General features: G+C 45.5%; 1 protein-coding gene across 1 annotated transcript; it reads left to right on the top strand.

The window, feature by feature from the left end:
• Window positions 1–3,302: 3,302 nt before the first annotated feature.
• LOC139155571 (transmembrane protein 11, mitochondrial) lies at window positions 3,303–21,070 on the top strand. Its single transcript, XM_070730758.1, has 2 exons — window positions 3,303–3,545; window positions 19,998–21,070. Exons 1-2 carry the CDS (start codon window positions 3,481–3,483, stop codon window positions 20,512–20,514), a joined length of 582 nt encoding a protein of 193 aa, XP_070586859.1. The 5' UTR covers window positions 3,303–3,480; the 3' UTR covers window positions 20,515–21,070.
• Window positions 21,071–22,543: the final 1,473 nt, after the last annotated feature.

Raw genomic sequence — 22,543 nt, forward strand, 5'->3', positions numbered from 1 at the left:
TTTGTAAAAGTGTGGCTAAGCTGTGTTTGGTCGCTAAAGAGCCCTTGGGTTTGGTGGGGTTGGGGACTTGGGAGACGATGGGAAAGTGCACAGATTCACTTGTGCTAAAGACTGAAGGGTGTGTCCTCTCTCCCCCCCCTCCCTTTCTGCTGCTTTCTCTCTCTTCTTTCTTTCTCCTCTCCCCTCTTTCTCCTCTCCTTTCTCCTGCTCTCTCTTGTCTTTCTCCTCTCTCCTCTCATTTCCCCTTTCTTCTCTCCCCTCCCTATCCCCTCCCCTCCCTTTCTCCGCCTCTCTCCTTTTCCCTTCTTCACTCCCCTCCCTTTCTCCTCTCCCCTCTTTCTCTTCTCCTTTCTCCTGCTCTCTCTCTCTTGTCTTTCTCCTCTTTCTCCTTCTCTCCTCTCATTTCCCCTCTTTCTTCTCTCCCCTCCCTATTCCCTCCCCTCCCTTTCTCCTCCACTCTCCTTTTCCCTTCTTCACTCCCCTCCCTTTCTCCTCTCCCCTTTTTCTCTTCTCCTTTCTCCTGCTCTCTCTCTCTTGTCTTTCTCCTCTTTCTCCTTCTCTCCTCTCATTTCCCCTCTTTCTTCTCTCCCCTCCCTATCCCCTCCCCTCCCTTTCTCCTCCTCTCTCCTTTTCCCTTTTTCACTCCCCTCCCTTTCTCCTCTCCCCTCTTTCTCCTCTCCTTTCTCCTGCTCTCTCTCTCTTGTCTTTCTCCTCTTTCTCCCTCTCTCCTCTCATTTCCCCTCTTTCTTCTCTCCCCTCCCTATCCCCTCCCCTCTTTTTCCTGCTCTCTCCTTTTCCCTTCTTCACTCCCCTCCCTTTCTCCTCTCCCCTCTTTCTCCTCTCCTTTCTCCTGCTCTCTCTCTCTTGTCTTTCTCCTCTTTCTCCTCTCTCCTTTTCCCTTCTTCACTCCCCTCCCTTTCTCCTCTCCCCTCTTTCTCCTCTCCTTTCTCCTGCTCTCTCTCTCTTGTCTTTCTCCTCTTTCTCCTCTCTCCTTTTCCCTTCTAAACTCCCCTCCCTTTCTACTCTCCCCTCTTTTTATTTATTTATTTTGTCCAATACACGATGAGGGTTTTAGTGGGTATACATCTATATACACACATAGTAAAATACATGATGAAGGTTATAGAGGAGATACTCATAGTAAAATATATCTATGAAAGAATAGTAAAGAAGGTATAGGAATAGAACATATCAATGAAAGAAGAGAAGAAGAGATATAGGAATAGAAGAAAGGTATATAGGAGATATAGGAGAGCAATAGGACAGGGGACGGAAGGCACTCTAGTGCACTTGTACTCGCCCCTTACTGACCTCTTAGGAATCTGGATAGGTCAACCGTAGATAATCTAAGGGTAAAGTGTTGGGGGTTTGGGGATGACACTATGGAGTCCGGTAATGAGTTCCACGCTTCGACAACTCGGTTACTGAAGTCATATTTTTTACAGTCAAGTTTGAAGTGGTTAATATTAAGTTTAAATCTGTTGTGTGCTCTTGTGTCCTGTCCTTTCCCTGCTCTCTTTCTCCCTCTCTCATTTCCCCTTTCTTTTCTCCCCCCCCTATCCCCTCCCCTCTTTCTCCTGCTCTCCTTTCTGCCTCCCCCTCCATTTCTCCTGCTCTCTTCTCTCTCTCTTTCTCCCTCTCCTCTCATTTCCCCTTTCTTCTCTCCCACTCCCTCTCTATTCCTGCTCTCTCTTTCTCCTTTCCCCCTTTTCTCTCCCCCACTTTCTCCTGCTCTCTCTCCTGTCTCTTTCTTTCTCCTCTCATTTCCCCTCTTTCTTCTCTCCCCTCCCTGTCCCTTCCCCTCTCTTTCTCCTTGTTCCTGCTCTCTCCCCTCCCTCCCTCTGCTCTCTCCTTCCCCCTCTTCTCTCCCCCTCCCTTGCTTCCTCCTGTCTCTCTTCCTTTCTCTTCTTTCTCCTGCTCTCTTAGTATCTATCAATTGTTATCTATTCTAGACAGAGCAACTTTCCAAGCTGAGGTCCAGAGGTAGCAGAAAAAGCTGTTTCTTGGACATTCATAGCCAGTGTTAAGCCATCCATGGAACTGGAAAAGGTGCAAAAAAGGGCAACAAGATCCAGGAAATGAAGCCCCTTCCTTATGAAACCAGGTTGCAACGCCTTGGTCTCTTCAGCCTTGAAAGACGGCGTTGAAGGGGTGACTTGATCGAAGGGTATAAAATCATGCAAGGGATAGAAAAGGTGGATAGAGAAAAACTCTTTTCTCTATCACTCAATACTAGGACGAGGGGCCTCTCCCTAAAGCTCACAGGTAAGAAAGCGAGGACAAATAAAGGGAAATATTTCTTCACCCAGAGGGTCTTTGGTTGATGGAAATCACTTCTAGAAGAGGTCGTGACAGCTGTCAGTCTGGAGAGCTTCAAGGCAGGATTGGACAGATTCATGGATGCCAAATGTATCGGTGGTGATTGAAAGGGATGTCCAAGTGCTGCCTCTATGTTGGTTGAGGCAGGCAGGATTCCCTTGGGTCCCATTTGTTGGGGGTCAAGGGAAAGGGAGAGTTTTGCCTTCTCTTTCTGCTCAAGATCCCCATGGACAATTGGGGGCCACTGAGTGACACAGAATGCTGGACTCGATGGGCTTTGGCCTGATTCAGCAGGGCTCTTCTTATGTTCGTATCCTATGTTAAACCAAGTTAGCATTCAAACTTGGCCAAGTTAATACTGGCAGGACAATTCTGGGAGTTGGAAGTCCACACTTCTTAAAAAGTGACCCGACTTGCGTGCTAACTTGTTTTCCCGCGTTAGTGTGACCTTTGGGGCTGGGTCGTTTTTTCCAACAAACCATGGTTTATGGAGATGTTGTTTTGATGATGGCTTAGTAGGACTTTTTTCACCAACCCTTCCTAACCAACCCAATCATAACGAGGAACTTTGCCCTTTATTTATTTAAAATACAGTATATATTATTATATTTATTATAATTTATTTAATTCCATTCGAATTATTTATTTTCCATTGCAAACGCACGTTCCGAATCCGAAGCTGGAGAAACGAGGTGCCGGCCTCCCATTGGCTGAGCGGCGCCGAGTGGGCGGAGCCAGAACTCCGGCCAGCCATCCGTCCATTCTCCGAAGTGTGGCTAAAAAATCTCTTTTTCCCCCGCCTCTCGGGCAGCCAAGCCACGTGGACCCGTATACCTCTCCCGCTCCTCTCTGGGAAAAGTAGTTTTTTCTTCCCTGTCTTCCCTCCGCTTTCCCTTATCGCGGGACTCCGTTTCCCAAGCGGCACCTCTTCCACTCTTCCCTCCCCCCGCGGTCCCTTTCCCAGCCGCCAAGATGGCTGGAGTTTGTAGTTTGTGCGAGAGGAGGCGCCCGTTGCCTGGGATTCCTCGGCGCCCTCTTGGCGGACTCCGTTTCCCGGCAGCCCTTGGGAGGTGGTTCCCAAAACCTGCCTCCCCGCCCTCTGATGAGCCCCGCCATCCGCTGCCCCTTTCGGCGGAGACATTTACGAAGCCTTTTCCCAAGATGGCGGCCTGGGGAAGGAGGCGCGCTGGGCCCGGCAGCTCCAGCGGCGGCGCCGCCAGGGAGAGGTGAGTCCCGCCGGGGCCTCCGCGGTCCTTGGAGCAGGGCCGGCGTGTGAGGAAGGCGGCCACTGGCTGAGGGTTAATTGGAAGGTGGGGGGGGAGAAGGGAGAGCAAGCAGCCTCCAAGGACTACAACGCCCATCGTCCCCAGCACGGCCCAAACGCCCCCCTCCCGCGCTAATTACTTCCCTTTCCCTTTCCAGGCCTTGGAGACGTAGCCCACCCCCCTAAAAAAGCCAGCCCGTTGGATTGCACGTCCTGGTTAAAAATGGGGAGGGGGGTTAGAAATATTTAGTGAAGGGGGGGGGGGAGAAAGGTCCAGGAACACCCCCCCCCACACACACACACACGTTTGAGCTGCTTTTGAAGCTGGGAAGGTGTGGGAGAGAGGTTTAAACCAGGCATGGGGGGCAGGAGGAAGGGATGGGGGGGTTTACTCTTGCCTTAGGGGGGGCAGGAGGGAGGGATGTGGTTAAAGAACCTTGGGGGCAGGAGAAAAGAATGGGGGGGTCAAACAGCCTTGGGGGGCAGGAGGGATAGGGGGGTTACTGTAGCCTTAGGGAGCAGGAAGGAGGGATGGGGGGTGTCAAACAGCCTTGGGGGGAAGGAGGGAGGGATGGGGGGTCAAACAGCCTTGGGGGGCAGGAGGAAAGGATGGGGGGTTACTGTAGCCTTAGGGGGCAGGAAGGAGGGATGGGGGGTTAAACAACCTTGGGGGCAGGAGGAAAGGAGATGGAGGGGGTTAAACAGCCTTGGGGGGCAGGAGGTAGGGATGGGGGGTTTAAACTAGCCTTAAGGGGCAGAAGGGAGGGATGGGGGAGCTTAAACCAGCCTTGGGAGGAAAGGATGGGGGGATTAAACAGCCTTGGGGGGCAGGAGGAAAGGATGGGGGGGTGGTTTAAACAGCCTTGGCGGGCAGGAGGGAGGGATGGGATGATTAAATAGCCTTGGGGGGCAGGTGGGAGGGAGATGGAGAGGGTTAAACCAGCCTTGGGAGGCAGGAGGAAAGGATGGGAGGTTAAAATAGCCTTGGGGGTGCAAGAGGGAGCGATGAGGGGGTTAAACCAGTGGGGGGGGGGAAGAGAGAGGACGGAATAGGGGGGGTTAAACCAGCCATAAGGGAGAGGGGGAGTATGGGATGGGGGCTAGGTCGAGGCTGGTGGTGTGAACCAATCCACGGTTGTGAGAATGACCTTGGGTGAACAAGGGTCAAAAGAGTGTCCAAAGCAGGAATTGAGGAAAGCAGCAAGTTAACGAATCCAGAAAGGACCCTCCAAATTGTGGGGAGGGTCAAAATTATAAAGGGAGGGAGCACTGCAGGATTCTGTTGGGGTGACCCAAAGGTGCTGTTTGTTTCTTTTTTTCAAGAGGCACCTCGACTTTTCTGGTTCTTTTCTTACCCAAGAAGCTTCTTCAGCTCTGACTGGATGGTGGCAAACGGAACGATTTATCCTCCTTGCAAACAAAGCTGGTCACTTGCATCCTCTTGAGAGAGCCGTCGAGGCCCCTTGGAGGTCATCGGAGTAGTGCAAACGGCTGTGGAGCCTTCAACCACTTCCTTTAAACGCATGGCACAACACAAGAGAACAGAGCTATCGGGACAAGATTCCGCTGTCCATCTGCGTTTAAAAGATAACGGCCATTCTTTCGAAAACAGCAGTCCACATTTGGGACAGAGAGGACCAGAAAGGGAGAGGGGCCAAAGAGGCCAGAAGATGCTGGGTAACCATTTGTCTGAAGTAGTCTAGGGTTTCCTGCCTAAGCAGGGGGTTGGACTACAACAGTGGTGGCAAACCTATGGCATGGGTGCCACGGGAGGTACGCGGAGCCATATCTTCTGGCACAGGAGCCGTTGCCCTAGCTCAGCTCCAACGTGCAGGGGGGTGTTGGCCAGCTGATTTTTGGCTCTGGGAGGGCATTTTTGGCTTCCAGGGAGCCTCTGGGAGGATGGAGGAGGGCATTTTCACCTTCCACTGGCCCCCCAGAGAAGCCTTTGGTGCCTGGGGAGGGCAAAACCCGAGCCTACTGGGCCCACCAGAAGTTGGTAAACAGGCCATTTCTGATTTCTGGGGGTGTGGGAGAAGTTATTTTCACTCTCCCCAGGCATTGATTCATGGCTGTGGGAACTCGCACCCAAGGGAAAAAAGGTTTGCCTCCAGCGTTCCTTCCAACTCTGTTGTTTTTGTTATATGTTTGTTGGTTGTTGTTATATCAACAACACAACACAGAAAACGAGATCACTATGCTGATCTTCGTATTTCATCACCAGTCGGGTGCTTCCCAAACACCTAGGACTTGATAATTTTAATAATAACTTAATAATAACATCATTATCATCATTATTATTATATCATTGTTGTTATTATCGTTATTATTAAATTGAGCAGCCCTCAAACAGAGAAAGGGATAAGACACCACCTATCTCCAGTTTACAACATAGTCCTTTCAGCAATTTCAAGAAGGCTCCACACCCATTTGCGCCACTATGACCCTGAGGACATAGATAAACCTCCAAGTGGCCTCAAGAACTCTCTAAAAGGATGCAAATGACCAGCTCCGTCTGCAAGGAAGATAAATCCTTCCGTTCCCCACCATTCCAGTCAAAGCTGAAGAAGCTTCTTAGATGTGGATTAAAAACATCTTCAAAGGGAAAAAAAACCAAAGTCCAGTTACCTCTTGAAAAAAATACCTTTCGAACCACCTGGATGGCTGAGGATGTCCATGGACACTGTTGGGATAACCTTACAATAGATATAGATTGAGTTCTCTTGACTACCTAGCAGGGCTGATAGAAAGCTGGGCAAGGGGATTGATGGAACAACCCATAGAACAGTGTTTCCCAACCTTGGCAACTTGAAGATATCGAATACAACTTTAATGCTGGCTGGGGAATTCTGGGAGTCCAAATATCTTCAAGTTGCCAAGGTTGGGAAACACTGCCATAGAAGATTGACGGCAGAAAAAGACCTCATGGTCCACCTAGTCTGCCCTTATACTATTTCCTGTATTTTATCTTAGGATGGATCTATGTTTATCCCAGGCATGTTTAAATTCAGTTCCTGTGGATTTACCAACCACGTCTGCTGGAAGTTTCTTCCAAGCATCTACTCCTCTTTCAGCAAAATAATATTTTCTCATGTTGCTTCTGACCTTTCCCCCAACTAACTTCAGATTATGCCATGAAAGGGTGTGTGTGTCTCCTATTAATGCAGCTGCAGAGAAATGACATGTAGAGGAATGGGGCATAAGCAGGGGCCCTGGGTGGCTGTGGCTGTAGGAAAGTGGGGAGGTTGGGAGCAATGAAAGGCATGGATGAAAGATTTGGGGCCGGTGTGAAGTTGCATTTGTCCTTGGGAAGTGCTGGATGGGAGAAGAAAGAGTCCTGGTCTTATTTGGAAAGATGTTGTGAAAAAAGGGTGGGCTTGGCTTGGAAGAAGGAGTGATAATCATGATTAGATTTTCTTTTATCTCTTTGTTTGTTTATCAGTCAAGGCGGTGAGCGCACCTCATTGTGGTTTGGGGTGGACATCTCGGGAGAATGTGGGAAGGGAAAAGTCAAGAACGGGTCCAAAGACGGTCTACAAGAATAGTGGAAGGTCTTAAGCATAAAACGTATCAGGAAAGACTTAATGAACTCAATCTGTATAGTCTGGAGGACAGAAGGAAAAGGGGGGACATGATCGAAACATTTAAATATGTTAAAGGGTTAAATAAGGTCCAGGAGGGAAGTGTTTTTAATAGGAAAGTGAACACCACAACAAGGGGACACAATCTGAAGTTAGTTGGGGGAAAGATCAAAAGCAACGTGAGGAAATATTATTTCACTGAAAGAGTAGTAGATCCTTGGAAGAAACTTCCAGCAGACGTGGTTGGTAAATCCACAGTCACTGAATTTAAACATGCCTGGGATAAACATATATCCATCCTAAGATAAAATACAGGAAATAGTATAAGGGCAGACTAGATGGACCAGGAGGTCTTTTTCTGCCGTCAGTCTTCTATGTTTTTATGTAACCCTCCTTGGCTCAGGAAATTCTCCCCCTTTCTTTCCTACATGTCGGAATCAGAGACACAAGTGTCTTAATTCACTTGTGAAAGTGGTTCCTTGGTGCTCCTAATTTTTTTTTTAAATTATAGACATTTTATTTAAAAGATAAAGAACTAAAGAAAGATGGGAATTGCAAGAAAAAATTGAAATTAGTAAAGGAAGAGATTTATATAAAGAAATCACTTCCTTCTTCCTCACAAGTACAAACTATTTTAGTAACTTATCACCTTCTTTTAAAATATAACAAATTATCTCTTCTTCCCAATCCCCATTGGCTTACTTTCCTTAAAAGCCTCATTCTTCAGTCTGGATGTCAACAAAAGGCCATTAAGAATTATCAGTCATTAGCACCAGATCTATTTTAAGCTTGATCAAATAAACCAACTTTACATTCTTCCTTTTAACATATCTTGATCTTTAATCCCATCGAATCATGTTCTAGGATTTGATTTCATCTTTTCTTTGTCCCTTCTCACAAACTCCTTCAAAGCTTTAATGGGTGTTGTGTATTTTTTTTTTGTCCGTGCAGTATAGGAAAGTTATCCAAGTAACTCCTTTGATTTTTTAAAAATTTGGACGTCGCTTTTAATTATGAAGGCATCGCTACTTTTCATTCGTCTTATCCAGCCTAGCATCCTTTTCCATATTATTCTTGTAGCTGGTCATTTTGAAACAGACTTTCAGATCAATTTGTCTGGAGAGAAATTACAAGGGCCCTGTTTGTTTTTCAATTCCTCCGCAAGTCTTAATTGTTTTAATGTTAGGTTGTCATTTCCGAACATTCCCCCGAATCTTCTAAAACTGACTTCTGGATGCACAATTGTTGGTGCTGGTTGTTTTGTAATTTTTAATATTTATTTGTCTTGCATTTAGAAAACTAGGTTGGGAGCTGGCATGGAATTAATTGAGTAGTGGGTGGGCTCTTAGCTTGGGAAAGTTTTTTTAAAAAATCACCGTTGGCTTTTCTAGCAAGATAGAAAAAGGAACAAATGGATATTTTGTTGGCATGGAAAGTAAATATTGTTTGGAGGAAGGCAGGAAGGAGGTGCTTCAGCTCCTGAATGAAAAGCGGGAAAGAAATATTTTTTATTTTCTTCCTCTTGGGCTACTTTCTGAAAGAAAAATAGTTAGAACCCAACTATTATGTAGCAAGGTCTGAGAACCCGCAACTTAATTTTTATTCTATTGCCCAGTTTCAACAAACTTTCCTAACCTCATGGTGCGGCTTGCTGCATGATGGGCTGGGAGGGTTTTTATAAATTTTATTTATTTATTAGAGTTGGAAGGGACCTTGTAGGTCATCTAGTCCAACCCCTACTCGACCCTATACTTGGGCGTCCTCCTCGATCCACAGCTCACATTAGAGAAACATCTTTCAGCTGTGGAGAGGAGGGCGTTTGCCCAGGTTCGCCTGGTGCACCAGTTGCGGCCCTATCTGCACCGGGATTCATTGCTCACAGTCACTCACGCCCTCATCACCTCAAGGTTCGACTACTGCAACGCTCTCTACATGGGGCTACCTTTGAAAAGTGTTCGGAAACTTCAGATCGTGCAGAACGCAGCTGCGAGAGCAATCATGGGCTTTCCTAAATTTGCCCATGTCACACCAACACTCCGCAGTCTGCATTGGTTGCCGATCAGTTTCCGGTCACAATTCAAAGTGTTGGTTATGACCTATAAAGCCCTTCATGGCACCGGGCCAGGTTATCTCCGGGACCGCCTTCTGCCGCATGAATCCCAGCGACCAATTAGGTCCCACAGAGTGGGCCTTCTCCGGGTCCCGTCAACTAAACAATGTCGTTTGGCGGGACCCAAGGGAAGAGCCTTCTCTGTGGCGGCCCCAGCCCTCTGGAACCAACTCCCCCCAGAGATTAGAATAGCCCCTACCCTTCTTGCCTTTCGTAAGCTTCTTAAACCCACCTCTGTCATCAGGCATGGGGGAACTGAGATATTCTTTCCCCCTAGGCTTCTACAATTTATGCATGGTATGTTTGTATGTATGATTGGTTTTAAAATAAGGGTTTTTAGCTGCTTTAGTATTGGATTTTTGCATGTTGTTTTTACCACTGTTGTTAGCCGGCCCGAGTCTACAGAGAGTGGCGGCATACAAATCCAATTAATAATAATAATAATAATAATAATAATAATAATAATATACCACCCAGATAAATGGCAGTCCAATCTCCCCTTGAAAGTCCCAAGTGTTGGAGCGTTCACAACCTCCGCAGGCAAGCTGTTCCACTGGTTGATCGCTCTCACCTTCAGAAAGTTCCTCCTTATTTCCAGATTGAATCTCTCTTGGGTCAGCTTCCATCCATTGTTCCTTTGTCTGGCCTTCTGGTGCTTTGGAAAACAGCCTGACCCCCTCTGGGGCAGCCCCACAAGTATTGGAAGACTGCTCTCATGTCTCCCCTGGTCCTTCTCTTTGCTAGACTGACCATGCCCAGTTCCTGCAACCTCTCTTCGTATGTTTTAGTTTCCAGTACCCTTATCATCCTGGTTTCTCTCTTCGGTACTTTCTCTAGAGTTCCAATGTCTTTTTTGTAGTGTGGTGACCAGAAGTGAATTTTAAAATACACTGCTCAAAAAAATAAAGGGAACACTCAAACATCACTTCCTAGATCTGAATGAATGAAATATTCTCATTGAATACTTTGTTCTGTACAAAGTTGAATGTGTACAACAGCATGTGAAATTGATTGTCCATCAGTGTTGCTTCCCAAGTGGATAGCTTGACTTCACAGAAGTTTGATTTACTTGGAGTTATATTGTGTTTTTTAAGTGTTTCCTTTAATTTTTTTTGAGCAGTGTTGTTGGCTCTGCAAAAGGAATGAAAGAAAAAGAGTTGGTTTTTCCCCAGGAAATATGTTATTTATCGTAAGTGTGCCAGAAGATATAAAAACGAGGGCCGCCTCTAGAGCAGGGGTCTTCAAGCTTGGCCGTTTTAAGACTTGTGGACTTCAACTCCCAGAGTTCCTCAGCCAACTTTGCTTAAAGTGGCCAAGATTGCTGGCTGAGGAACTCTGGGAGTTGAAGTCCACAAGTCTTAAAACGGCCAAGGTTGAAGGCCCCTGCTCCAGAGAACTTGGCTACGAATACTCAACCACATGCGAATTTTGTCATCAAGGGGTTGCCTGTGTGAAAAGATGACAGCGTTATCTAGTTTGGCATTTCTTAGGTTGCTTGTTCAACAGGGTTAACCATTAAACCACAGTGAGGACACGGCGAAACAGATGCTTTATATTGCTCCGGTTTCTCTAATTGATTTATTTTTATTGATTTTGCTAGATCTTTATCTTGTCTTCATAAATACCTTGCAGGGGCAAACCTACATAACACTCCTTTCCACCACCTGTTTTCACCATGACAACAATCCTGTTAGATAGGTTGGGCTGAGAGAGGGGGGTGACTAGGGTCGAAGTCATCTGACTGTCTTCCATGCCTAACGCAGGGCTAGAACTCACAATCTCCTGGTGATTGGCCCAGAGTCACTCAGCTAATTTTCATGCCTAATGCAGGACTAGAACTCACAGTTTCCTGGGGACTGGCACAAAATCACTCAGCTAATTTTCATGCCTAAAGCAGAACTAGAATTCACATTTCACTCCGCAGTCTGCATTGGTTGCCAATCAGTTTCCGGTCACAATTCAAAGTGTTGGTTATGACCTATAAAGCCCTTCATGGCACCGGACCAGAATATCTCCGGGACCGCCTTCTGCCGCACGAATCCCAGCGACCAGTTAGGTCCCACAGGGTGGGTCTTCTCCGGGTCCCGTCAACTAAACAATGTCGTTTGGCGGGGCCCAGGGGAAGAGCCTTCTCTGTGGTGGCCCCGACCCTTTGGAACCAACTCCCCCCAAATATCAGAGTTGCCCCCACCCTCCTTGCCTTTCGTAAGCTCCTTAAAACCCACCTCTGTCGTCAGGCATGGGGGAATTGAGACTTTCCCTCCCCCTAGGCTTATAAAATTTATCCATGGTATGTTAGTATGTATGATTGGTTTCTAAATTGGGGTTTTAAATTAACTTAAACTTAAATATTAGATTTGTTTACATTGTATTATTATTGCTGTGAGCCTCCCCGAGTCTGCGGAGAGGGGCGGCATACAAATATGATTAATAAATAAATAATAAATAAATTTCCCTGGTGATTGGCCCAGAGTCACTCAGCTGATTTTCACGCCTAACGCAGGACTAGAACTCACAATCTCCTGCTGATTGGCAGAAAATCATCCAGCTGGTTTTCATGCCTGAAGTGAGACTAGAACTCGCAGTCCCCTGTTATTGGCCCAAAGTCACCCAGCTGGCTTTCCACGCCTTAGGAGGAACTAAAAGTCACAGCCACCTAGCTTACAGCCTGGTGCCTTAACCACGGCACAAAAGTGCTGTAAGGCAAGGCAAAGAGTACATTATATTCTTAGCCTCCCACATACTCTCCAGAGCCGGTCCCAGCTGTAAAGTATGTTTCCATTGTATTCTGGGATCCCATCCAAAATGACAAGGGCGCACCCTGGCTTGTATTTATTAATATTTATTTGCTCTAATAAAGTTTCCCCCCCTTCCTCCCCCAAATTGTTGAAAACATCCCCTTCCTTCTTTGCCCGAACGTAGAATTAGCTGTCGTGTTTTTACGTTCGCCTCGGGAACCATATTCACTGGCTGATTTTTAATTTTTTAAAAAATGATTCATATTTCTGAAAATGTGGGAGGGTCCATAGGCTTCCAAGCAGCTGTCCCAGAAAAAAAATTCTCCCTTGTACCATGTGGTGAATTCAACTCTCAAGTTTCTGGCTTGAGCATAGAGGCTGCATGGTGGATTTTTTTTTCCTTTTGCGAGTTTTCCCACATCGTTTTTCTTCCCCTGTTTTTCCTGGAAACATCTCCAAAGGTCCTTGCAGCCAGGAACGTAGTTTAGATACCACGATTTACGTTCACCCTGTTATCTGCCTCTTTTCACAAAGGTCCGGTCCTTCGTTTCCGATTCCCCCGATTCAGAGCTGCTTCTAAAGTTGTGTATGGACCACTGGCTAGCTTTGAAGGCAAGGCGATGAGTATGAAAGGACTAATATTAGTGGGATTAATAGCACAGGTTAGCAAAAAAAAATATGTAATAATCGCGGTTGACCTTTTTTAAAAAAAAAAAAATTAAATTGATTTTTATAATAATACAGTAAACAAATACACACAACACAAAAACAGCGCACAGTTTATTGTGCTCCCGCCACCCAACATCGATCGTTCAATCCCTCCACCAAATGAGGGTGTACTAGTTTGTAATATTTTAAAAACCGGGAACCTCAATATATTTACAAAATATTTATTTATTTATTTATTTATTGGATTTGTATGCCGCCCCTCACCGCAGACTCCTGATAAAAACAGGAAGGAGTTGAAACCATTTTATGTCCAGGATGCGAAGTGTCTGTAAATATTTTCACAGCCTTCTTTTTTTATTTCTTTTTTTTCACACAATGGTGCGTGAAACTCCAATGACCGCCTACGGTTTTCTGGGCAAGGTTTTTTTCCAAAGGTGCCTTGCCATTACCTCCTTGCCAGGGTGGAGAGAAAGTGACTGGCCCAAGGTCATCTAGCTAGCTTTCCTGCCTAAGGCAGACCTGGAACTCACCATCCTCACCTGGTTTGTAGGCTTAACATTAACATCGACAACCGGCTTTCCACTCCATGGGTTACATTATCCTCCTATGCTGTTCTTTTCTGTAAAACCAGGGTCTGTTAAAACTGCTGAGTCATTTGTTTCATACTTTAAACATGAGCGGCTGCTTCGGTTTTGCAATTTAAGTTTCAGCCATAAATTATTGACTTAATTTTTTTGTGAACCTGGGTGCCGTCATTTAACACAATTAACCTTCTCTGGACTGTTTTTATATTATCTTCTAAATGTTCCGAAAGTGCCAAAAAAAGCAATAAATATTATTAATTTGATCCTTACCTGACTGGTTGGATCGCTGTATATAATTTTCTTTCCCTGGGGTAGTTTTTGTTCCAATGGGCATAAATCCTGTAAGCGTCGCTGGGCACATTTGTGGCAGGATGGTGTTAGTCTCAAAATGGGTGAGCAGTGTGGTCGGGTGGTAGGAAAAGCAAGTAGGATGCTTGGCTGCATAGCTAGAGGTATAACAAGCGGGAAGAGGGACATTGTGATCCCTTTATATAGAGCGCTGGTGAGATCCCATTTGGAATAATACTGTGTTCGGTTCTGGAGACCTCACCTACAAAAAGAGATTGACAAAATTGAACGGGTCCAAAGACGGGCTACAAGAATGGTGGAAGGTCTTAAGTATAAAACGTATCAGGAAAGACTTCATGAACTCAATCTGTATAGTCTGGAGGACAGAAGGAAAAGGGGGGACATGATTGAAACATTTAAATATGTCAGAGGGTTAAATAAGGTTCAGGAGGGAAGTGTTTTTAATAGGAAAGTGAACACAAGAACAAGGGGACACAATCTGAAGTTAGTTGGGGGAAAGATCAGAAGCAGCGTGAGAAAATATTATTTTACTGAAAGAGTAGTAGATCCTTGGAACAAACTTCCAGCAGACGTGGTTGGTAAATCCACAGTAACCGAATTTAAACATGCCTGGGATAAACATATATCCATTGTAAGATAAAATACAGGAAATAGTATAAGCGCAGACTAGATGGACCATGAGGTCTTTTTCTGCCGTCGGTCTTCTATGTTTCTATGTTTCTATGCTTTAGAGGGCAGTTTGCATGACCTAAATAGAGATTTTTCGGTCTCTTGCTCGTATTTTCCAAACTTCCCGGTTTGTCCAATGAGATAGAACTGTTAGATTAACAAATTAGATTTATTAACCTAATCCTACATAGCTTCTGCTCCGGTAATCTCACACTACTAACCAGAGCACACAAAACCTTCACCAGACCAATCCTTGAATACAGCTCATATGTCTGGAACTCATGCTGCATTTCGGAGATATTTTACTAGAAGAGCCCTCCACTCTTCCACTCGCAACAGAATACCCTACATAACTAGAATTCAAGTTTCAAGTTTAATCAGATTTGTATGCCGCCCCTCTCCGCAGACTCGGGGCGGCTCACAGCAATAGCAATACAATGTAAGACAAATCCAATATTTAAATTTCTTTAAAAAAAAACACCACAAATTAAAACCAGTCATACACACTAGCGTACCATGCATACATTTTATAAGCCTAGGGGGAAGGAATATCTCAATTCCCCCATGCCTGACGACAGAGGTGGGTTTTAAGGAGCTTACGAAAGGCTCGGAGGGTGGGGGCAACTCTGATATCTGGGGGGAGTTGGTTCCAAAGGGTCGGGGCCGCCACAGAGAAGGCTCTTCCCCTGGGACCCGCCAGACAACACTGTTTAGTCGACGGGACCCGGAGAAGGCCAACTCTGTGGGACCTAACTGGTCGTTGGGATTCGTGCGGCAGAAGGCGGTCCCGGAGATATTCTGGTCCAGTGCCATGAAGGGCTTTATAGGTCATAACCAACACTTTGAATTGTGACCGGGAACTGATCGGCAACCAATGCAGACTGCGGAGTGTTGGTGTGACATGGGCAAATTTAGGAAAGCCCATGACTGCTCTCGCAGCTGCATTCTGCACGATCTGAAGTTTCCGAACACTTTTCAAAGGTAGCCCCATGTAGAGAGCGTTACAGTAGTCGAGCCTCGAGGTGATGAGGGCATGAGTGACTGTGAGCAGTGACTCCCGGTCCAAGTAGGGCCGCAACTGGTGCACCAGGCGAACCTGGGCAAACGCCCCCCTCGCCACAGCTGAAAGGTGTTTCTCTAATGTGAGCTGTGGATCGAGGAGGACGCCCAAGTTGCGGACCCTCTCCGAGGGGGTCAATAATTCCCCCCCCCCAGGGTAATGGACAGACAGATGGAATTGTCCTTGGGAGGCAAAACCCACAGCCACTCCGTCTTATCCGGGTTGAGCTTGAGTCTGTTGACACCCCTCCAGACCCCAACAGCCTCCAGGCACCGGCACATCACTTCCACTGCTTCGCCGACTGGACAAATTACAATCTTAGGTTTAGAAAGTTTAGAACTACGTCGCCTTAAAACCCATAAAATCATATGCTAGGTCCTGGAAATTTCAATCTCGGTTTCCTCTTCAAACAGACCATTTATTTTTATAAACAGCGAACAAACCTTATAAGCCTATTTTAAGATTGATCCAGGAAACCGCCAGCGATGCCTCTGTATACAGTTAATGTAGCCTACATAATTCATAAGTCCTTATTTCCCATTTTCTGTACTGTTTTTGAAAGCCTGCTTAATCTTGGGACCGGCTTTTTAAAGGTCTCTTTGGCCTCTATAGCTGGAATAAATTTATACAAAAGGAAAATTAAATGTTTCTCCGCAAAATAAGTGACATCTGATTTTCAGATGCTCAGGACTTTGTTATCAACACTTAGATATTTTTTATGTTGAAAAAAAGAAATGCAAAAAAAATCTAATAAAAAGCCTGCATACAAATCTAATAAATGAGTCTGCGGAGAGGGGCGGCATACAAATCTAATAAATTATTATTATTATTATTAAATTATTATTACTTAGAAAAACATTTCAAATTCTATAAATGACAGTAGAGTAGGAATCAAATGTGCGGTTTTATTTGTCTCAAAGCTGGTAACCTACTAGTTATCCTAAGCATTAAGGGAGATTATCACCATACTGGATGGTCTTTCCAACTCTTGTTCCTGGATTGCTGGGGAATTCTGGGAATTGAAGTCCACCCATCATCTTCAAGTTTCCAACATTAAGAAACACTAAACTAGGTGATCCTTCTAGTCCCTCCCAACTCTTGTCATTCATGGCTGGCTGGGGAATTCTGGGAATTGAAGTCCACCCATCTTAATGTTACCAAGGGCGAGAAACACAACTCTGAAATATAGAAGCATAGAAGATTGAGGGCAGAAAAAGACCTCATGGTCCATCTAGTCTGCCCTTGTACTATTTCCTGTATTTTATCTTAGGATGGATATATGCTTATCCCAGGCATGTTTAAATTCAGTTCCTGTGGATTTACCAATCATGTCTGCTGGAAGTTTCTTCCAAGCATCTACGACTCTTTCAGTAAAATAATATTTCCTCACGTTGCTTTTGATCTTTCCCCCAACTAACTTCAGATTGTGTCCCCTTGTTCTTGTGTTCACTTTCCTATTAAAAACACTTCCCTCCTGAACCTTATTTAACCCTTTAACATATTTAAATGTTTCGATCATGTCTCCCCTTTCCCTTCTGTCCTCCAGACTAGACAAATCGAGTCCATGAAGTCTTTCCTGATACGTTTTATGCTTAAGACCTTCCACCATTTTTGTAGCCCATCTTTGGACCCGTCCAATTTTATCCATCTCTTTTTGTAGGTGAGGTCTCCAGAACTGGACACAGTATTATTCCCAATGTGATGTAGATACTTCTCTCCCGGGCTTAGGATTGTGATAAGGGAAGAGGTTTGGTCAAGCCCCTAAAATTCACACTGTTTGTCTCTGTCTTAACTGGACGCCAGCATTCGTGACAGACGCTAAACAAATACGGCGAAACCCAAATCCTGTTTTTGTGAGGGTCATGAAGTCCCGGTGAATGAATGCGTTGAATAGAGTTGTTCCGAAGCTCCGCTCACATCCCGGGCTGGACAAAAGACCTCTCTCTTGTCTGTATGGTTTAGCTTTAGATTATTGTCAATAGCCTTTCCCCGCCCTCTTGACGCAGGGGCTTCAAAATGCGCTAAGTTGTTAAGCCCACTTTTGTACACCGAGCCCAGTGCTAGCATAACATCAACTGTTTTGTTTTCAGAGGACAGAACCTGATTTGACGCCCTTTGCCTTTTGCTGACGTGTTCGACAGAGGAGCTGGGGGCTAATCGGGCATGATCAAAGCCCCGAGGCCTCTTTAAAAAAGTTTTGAAGTGACTTTTCGGTGGCCCAACAGTCAACTGAGAGTGTGGGGGTTTCCCCAACTGAATAAAGCAGGCGATCATTCAATCCGTTAGTTTTCCAATGAATTCCTTTCGATACCTCCCAGCAGTGAGTGGGCTCCAAGATCTTCACCTTTCACTGGACAGCTCATAAATTGAACGCCAGAATCAGAATAGCATTATAGGATTTAGACTTAGATACCGCTTCGCAGTGCGTGACAGCCCCCTCTAAGTGGTTTACAGAGGGTCGGTCTCTTGCCCCCAACAATATAAGATTAGTTTAGGAAACATGAAATAGACACCACAGATCATGTGCTGTCCTTTTCATTGTACAGTGTTCCCTCGATTTTCACGCGGGATGCGTTCCGAGACCGCCCGCGAAAGTCGAATTTCCGTGAAGTAGAGATGCGGAAGTAAATACACCATTTTTGGCTATGAACAGTATCAAAGCCTTCCCTTAACACTTTAAACCCCTAAATTACCATTTCCCATTCCCTTAGCAACCATTTATTCACCATTATTACTGGTACTCACCATTGAATAAGACACTTAGTGATCCTGATATTTATAAACATGATTATTTATTAACAATAATTATTATTTTTTGTTATTTATTTGCAAAAATTATTAGTTTGGTGATGACGTATGACGTCATCGGGCGGGGAAAAACGTGGTATAGAAAAAAAATGCGAAGTATTTTTTAATTAATATTTTTTTTAAAACCATGGTATAGGCGATTCGCGAAGTTCGAACCCGCGAAAATCGAGGGAACACTGTATATAATTTCAATAAAACCTTTTTCAACAGATAGATTAAGGGTATAAATATTATTTACTTTGGTGAATAGCTTAGTCAAGAACGATCCTGGTCCTACGCTATCAGTCAATATTCTCAATACGTATACAGTATTATAAACCTCTCTCAATATATATACAATACTATAAGCCTTACAAAATACATTAAACCATCATTTGAACACACAATTCTACAGCATAATCACGCAGACAAACCAGAAACAGCAGAGAATAATCAGAGGGAGAGAGAGAGAGAAAGAAGCGCAGCCTGGGCCATCGGTCAGCCCTCTGATGGACAGTCAATAGCTCCTAGATCTGAAGGTGGCTGATGAGGAAGAGGAGAGAGATGCTTTTGTCTCCCTCTTGTGGCTAACCTCAACACTAACTCTTAAAGCTGCTGTTCTGCCGGGCTCTCTGGTAGGAGCCTCCCGAACATTCAAGGGTACGAATTTCAGACACACACACACGTTTGAAAATTCAAAACAATGTTCTTTATCCCAAAATTCAAAATAAACTAAGCACTCTTTTTGTATTGCAAAGAGCACTCTTCCCAAAACAACCGGGTAGTCTGTACAATTTCCCTTAAGCAGTCATTAAGTACTTAGCCAGCAGCTGTGAAGAAACTTCACACCCCTTCTTCTTCCAACACACACACATGTTGCTCTGCTTTGTTTTCCACGGCGTGAAAAAGCAACAAAGTCCAGAAAACACAGGATTCCTGACGAACTCCGATCAGATATTCTTCCACAACGGCCAAACCCACATGCTGCTATTTATAGCAGCAGCCCTAATTACTGGAGCCCCACCCAAACACAGGTGGCCTCCCTTATTTCCTGTAATATGTTCTTACTTGGTCTCTTCTACGCATCATTCTGCACTTGCGTGTGTCCAAGACGTCTTCATCTGAATCAAGGGAAGATAAGGGAGATTGACTGCCTTGGTTGTGTGCCAAGCCCTCCTCTGCCGAGTCACTCCCACCTTCTTCTTCGTCCGAGGAAACTAAACTCTTAACTGATTCTGTTGGCAATAACACAGGCCTGTGACATGTTGAAGTTTCCTCCTGCATCCACCTCCCCATTCCCTGGGGCAGGAGCTGGGCCAGAGCCAACCACAACAGCTACAGTGTTGTAATTCATTTAAACATACATTGCTTGCTTGTTTACAAGAACGGGCTACAAGAATGGTGGAACATCTTAAGCATAAAATGTATCAGGAAAGACTTAATGAACTCAATCTGTCTAGTCTGGAGGACAGAAGGAAAAGGGGGGACATGATCGAAACATTTAAATATGTTAAAGGGTTAAATAAGGTCCAGGAGGGAAGTGTTTTTAATAGGAAAGTGAACACAAGAACAAGGGGGCACAATCTGAGGTTAGTTGGGGGAAAGGTCAGAAGCCAGGTGAGAAAATATTATTTCACTGAAAGAGCAGTAGATCCTTGGAACAAACTTCCAGCAGACGTGGTTGGTAAATCCACAGTAACTGAATTTAAACATGCCTGGGATAAACATAGATCCATCCTAAGATAAAATACAGGAAATAGTATAAGGGCAGACTAGATGGACCATGAGGTCTTTTTCTGCCGTCAGACTTCTATGTTTCTATATTGCCAAACCCAACCAGTTATATACGTAGAACTAACCCCCCCATCCCCCCCACTGAGTAACTCTTTCCTCTTCCCTTCCGACAGGGTCTCCTTATCCGCCACGGACTGTTACATCGTTCACGAAATCTACAACGGGGAGAACGCGCAGGACGAGTTCGAATACGAGCTGGAGCAAGCCTTAGAAGCCCAGTACAAGTACATCGTGATCGAGCCCACCCGCATCGGGGACGAGACGGCCCGTTGGATCACGGTGGGGAACTGCCTGCACAAGACGGCGGTGCTGGCTGGCACAGCCTGCCTCTTCACCCCGCTGGCCCTGCCCGTGGATTACTCCCACTACATCTCTCTGCCGGCTGGCGTGCTGAGCGTGGCCTGCTGCACCCTCTACGGCATCTCCTGGCAGTTCGACCCCTGCTGCAAGTACCAGGTGGAGTACAACGCCTACAAACTCTCTCGGCTGCCCTTACACACGCTGACCACCTCCACCCCAGTCGTGTTAGTGCGGAAGGACGATCTGCACAGGAAGAGACTCCACAACACGATAGCACTGGCGGCCCTGGCGTACTGTGTAAAGAAGGTGTACGAACTCTACGCCGTATGATTGTGGCCCAGAAAGGTGGGAGGGCGGGGGGACGGGGACGCGGGGGGGGGAAACGAGAAGAGAAACCCATCCGAACCGATGAAAAAAACAAAAAAAGGCGTATTAAGGACTCCTACAGCAACAATTCGGCTGTTTTTCCCCTCTTGGAAGTGGTGCCTGGAAAGCCGTTCTTCGGTTTTACCCTATTATTATTATTATTATCGTTGTTTATTGGTTATTATTTTATTTTTTTTCTTTTGGAAAGAAGCAATCACACGACACGTCAAAGGATTTCTGGTTGGTTTGTTCTTTTAAAATGCCTCGGATCTTCGGTGGGGTGGAAGAGGACCAGCGACGAGGACGACGGTCTCGGGATCGCGGTGCAAACGAAACAATACAGGGGGTTGGTGGGTAGATCCTGGTTTCTCCAGCCGTCTTGCCCCCCGCCCCGCCACCACCACCCCGCTTGCGGAGAAAGAAAGACGACAACCCTTAAGTATCTTGTTTAATTGTATTCCTACAGAACCAGCTCAAAAGATATCACTGACCATTCATTAAAGGATGAGAATTTCAAAAAGGTCCCTTTTTTTTTTTCCTTGTTGTGGCACTCAAAAACATCTGGGAGAAAATGCTCGAGCCGAGTAGGAACCATCAAAGGATAGATTGGCCCCAAAGCTCGGTGACTCGTCAGTAGACTAAGAGAAACTATAAAACAGGGGGGTCAGTCTTGAGGCCTGCGGACCAGATGAAGCCAGGAATGGGTTGCAGCCGGTATGGTTGAGATCGGGGTTCCGGTGGTGGAAATTGAAATGTGTACTCATCTCGGTGCCCCTGACACGTGTGCCCACGTAAGATTTGGCTTCTGTGCGTGCGGAGCAAATAAAATCTCACGCTCGGATGCCCTTGTGTGTGAGATTTCGCCGATTTTTGGCGGTTTTTCTTTGCGGAAACATCGGCGAAATCTTGTTCGTGACAGTGTAAAGAAATTGAGAAGTGCGTGCATCTCTTTTTTAATTCAACATTTTTATTAATTTTTTAAACATATAAACAGACTTTTTTTTGCCTCTTCTCAAGAACCTTTTTCCACTTACAAACCCGAGCCTTTGAAACTGTAACTGGAAAAGGCATGGAGAAGCCTCTGTGGGGCCTCTAGGAATCTCCTGGGAGGAAACGGGGCCAGAAAAGGCGAGAAGCCTCCGTGGGGCCTCTAGGAATCTCCTGGGAGGAAACAGGACCAGAAAAGGCAGGGAGAAGCCTCCGTGGGGCCTCTCTAGGAATCTCCTGGGAGGAAACAGGGCCAGAAAAGGCAGGGAGAAGCCTCCGCGGGGCCTCTCTAGGAATCTGGAAGGAAACAGGGCCAGAAATGGCAGGGAGAAGCCCCCGTGAGGCATCTCTAGGAATCTCCTGGGAGGAAACAGGGCCAGAAAAGGTGGGGGAGAAGCCTCCTTGGGGCCTTTTTTGGTACAGTTTCGGAGGCTCAGGTTTGTAAGTGGAAAATGGTTCTTGAGAAGAGACAAAAAATTCTTGAACACCTGGTTCTTATCTTAAACAGTTCGTAAGTAGAGGCATTCTTAGAGCTACCACTGTATATGATAGGAAAAAATGTCCTCTTTCTAATGAAATAAACATGAAGATGATCGAAGGTGAGAAAACAGCGATAGGAAAAAACATGCTTTCTAATGAAGATGATTGAAGGTGAGGAAGCAGAGCTCTGTTTTCTCACCTTCAATCATTTTCAGTTTTATTAGAAAGAGCATGGGTTTTTTCTATCATATATGTTGTTTTTGTGATGGTTTCTTTTCAAATAAGGCTGCAAAAATCAGTCAAGTGGGCACTTGGTCCGCTTGACAAAGAATGACCCAGGGTGAAAAAACCTATATTTTTAAATCTCCCAAGGATCTTATCCTGCCTGTCAAGTGAGATTTAAATTATAAGGTATCTCTCTAACTACTGTTCGGTAAAGGACCCTGGAAAGGGCTTCCCACTAGGGCAAAAGCCAAGCATGGATGCTATTTTTAGCTTTTGGGAATCTAGAACTGGGAATTGATCC

This window comes from Erythrolamprus reginae, unplaced genomic scaffold (genome assembly GCF_031021105.1).
Source record: "Erythrolamprus reginae isolate rEryReg1 unplaced genomic scaffold, rEryReg1.hap1 H_3, whole genome shotgun sequence".
NCBI lineage: Eukaryota > Metazoa > Chordata > Lepidosauria > Squamata > Dipsadidae > Erythrolamprus > Erythrolamprus reginae.

What these genes read in the sequence shown, in the direction of transcription:
- LOC139155571 (XM_070730758.1), top strand. Translation starts at nt 3,481, where the DNA reads ATGGCGGCCTGGGGAAGGAGGCGCGCTGGGCCCGGCAGCTCCAGCGGC. An exon ending in GGCGGCGCCGCCAGGGAGAG is followed by an intron (nt 3,546 to 19,997) that starts GTGAGTCCCGCC and finishes CCCTTCCGACAG; the next exon opens with GGTCTCCTTATCCGCCACGG.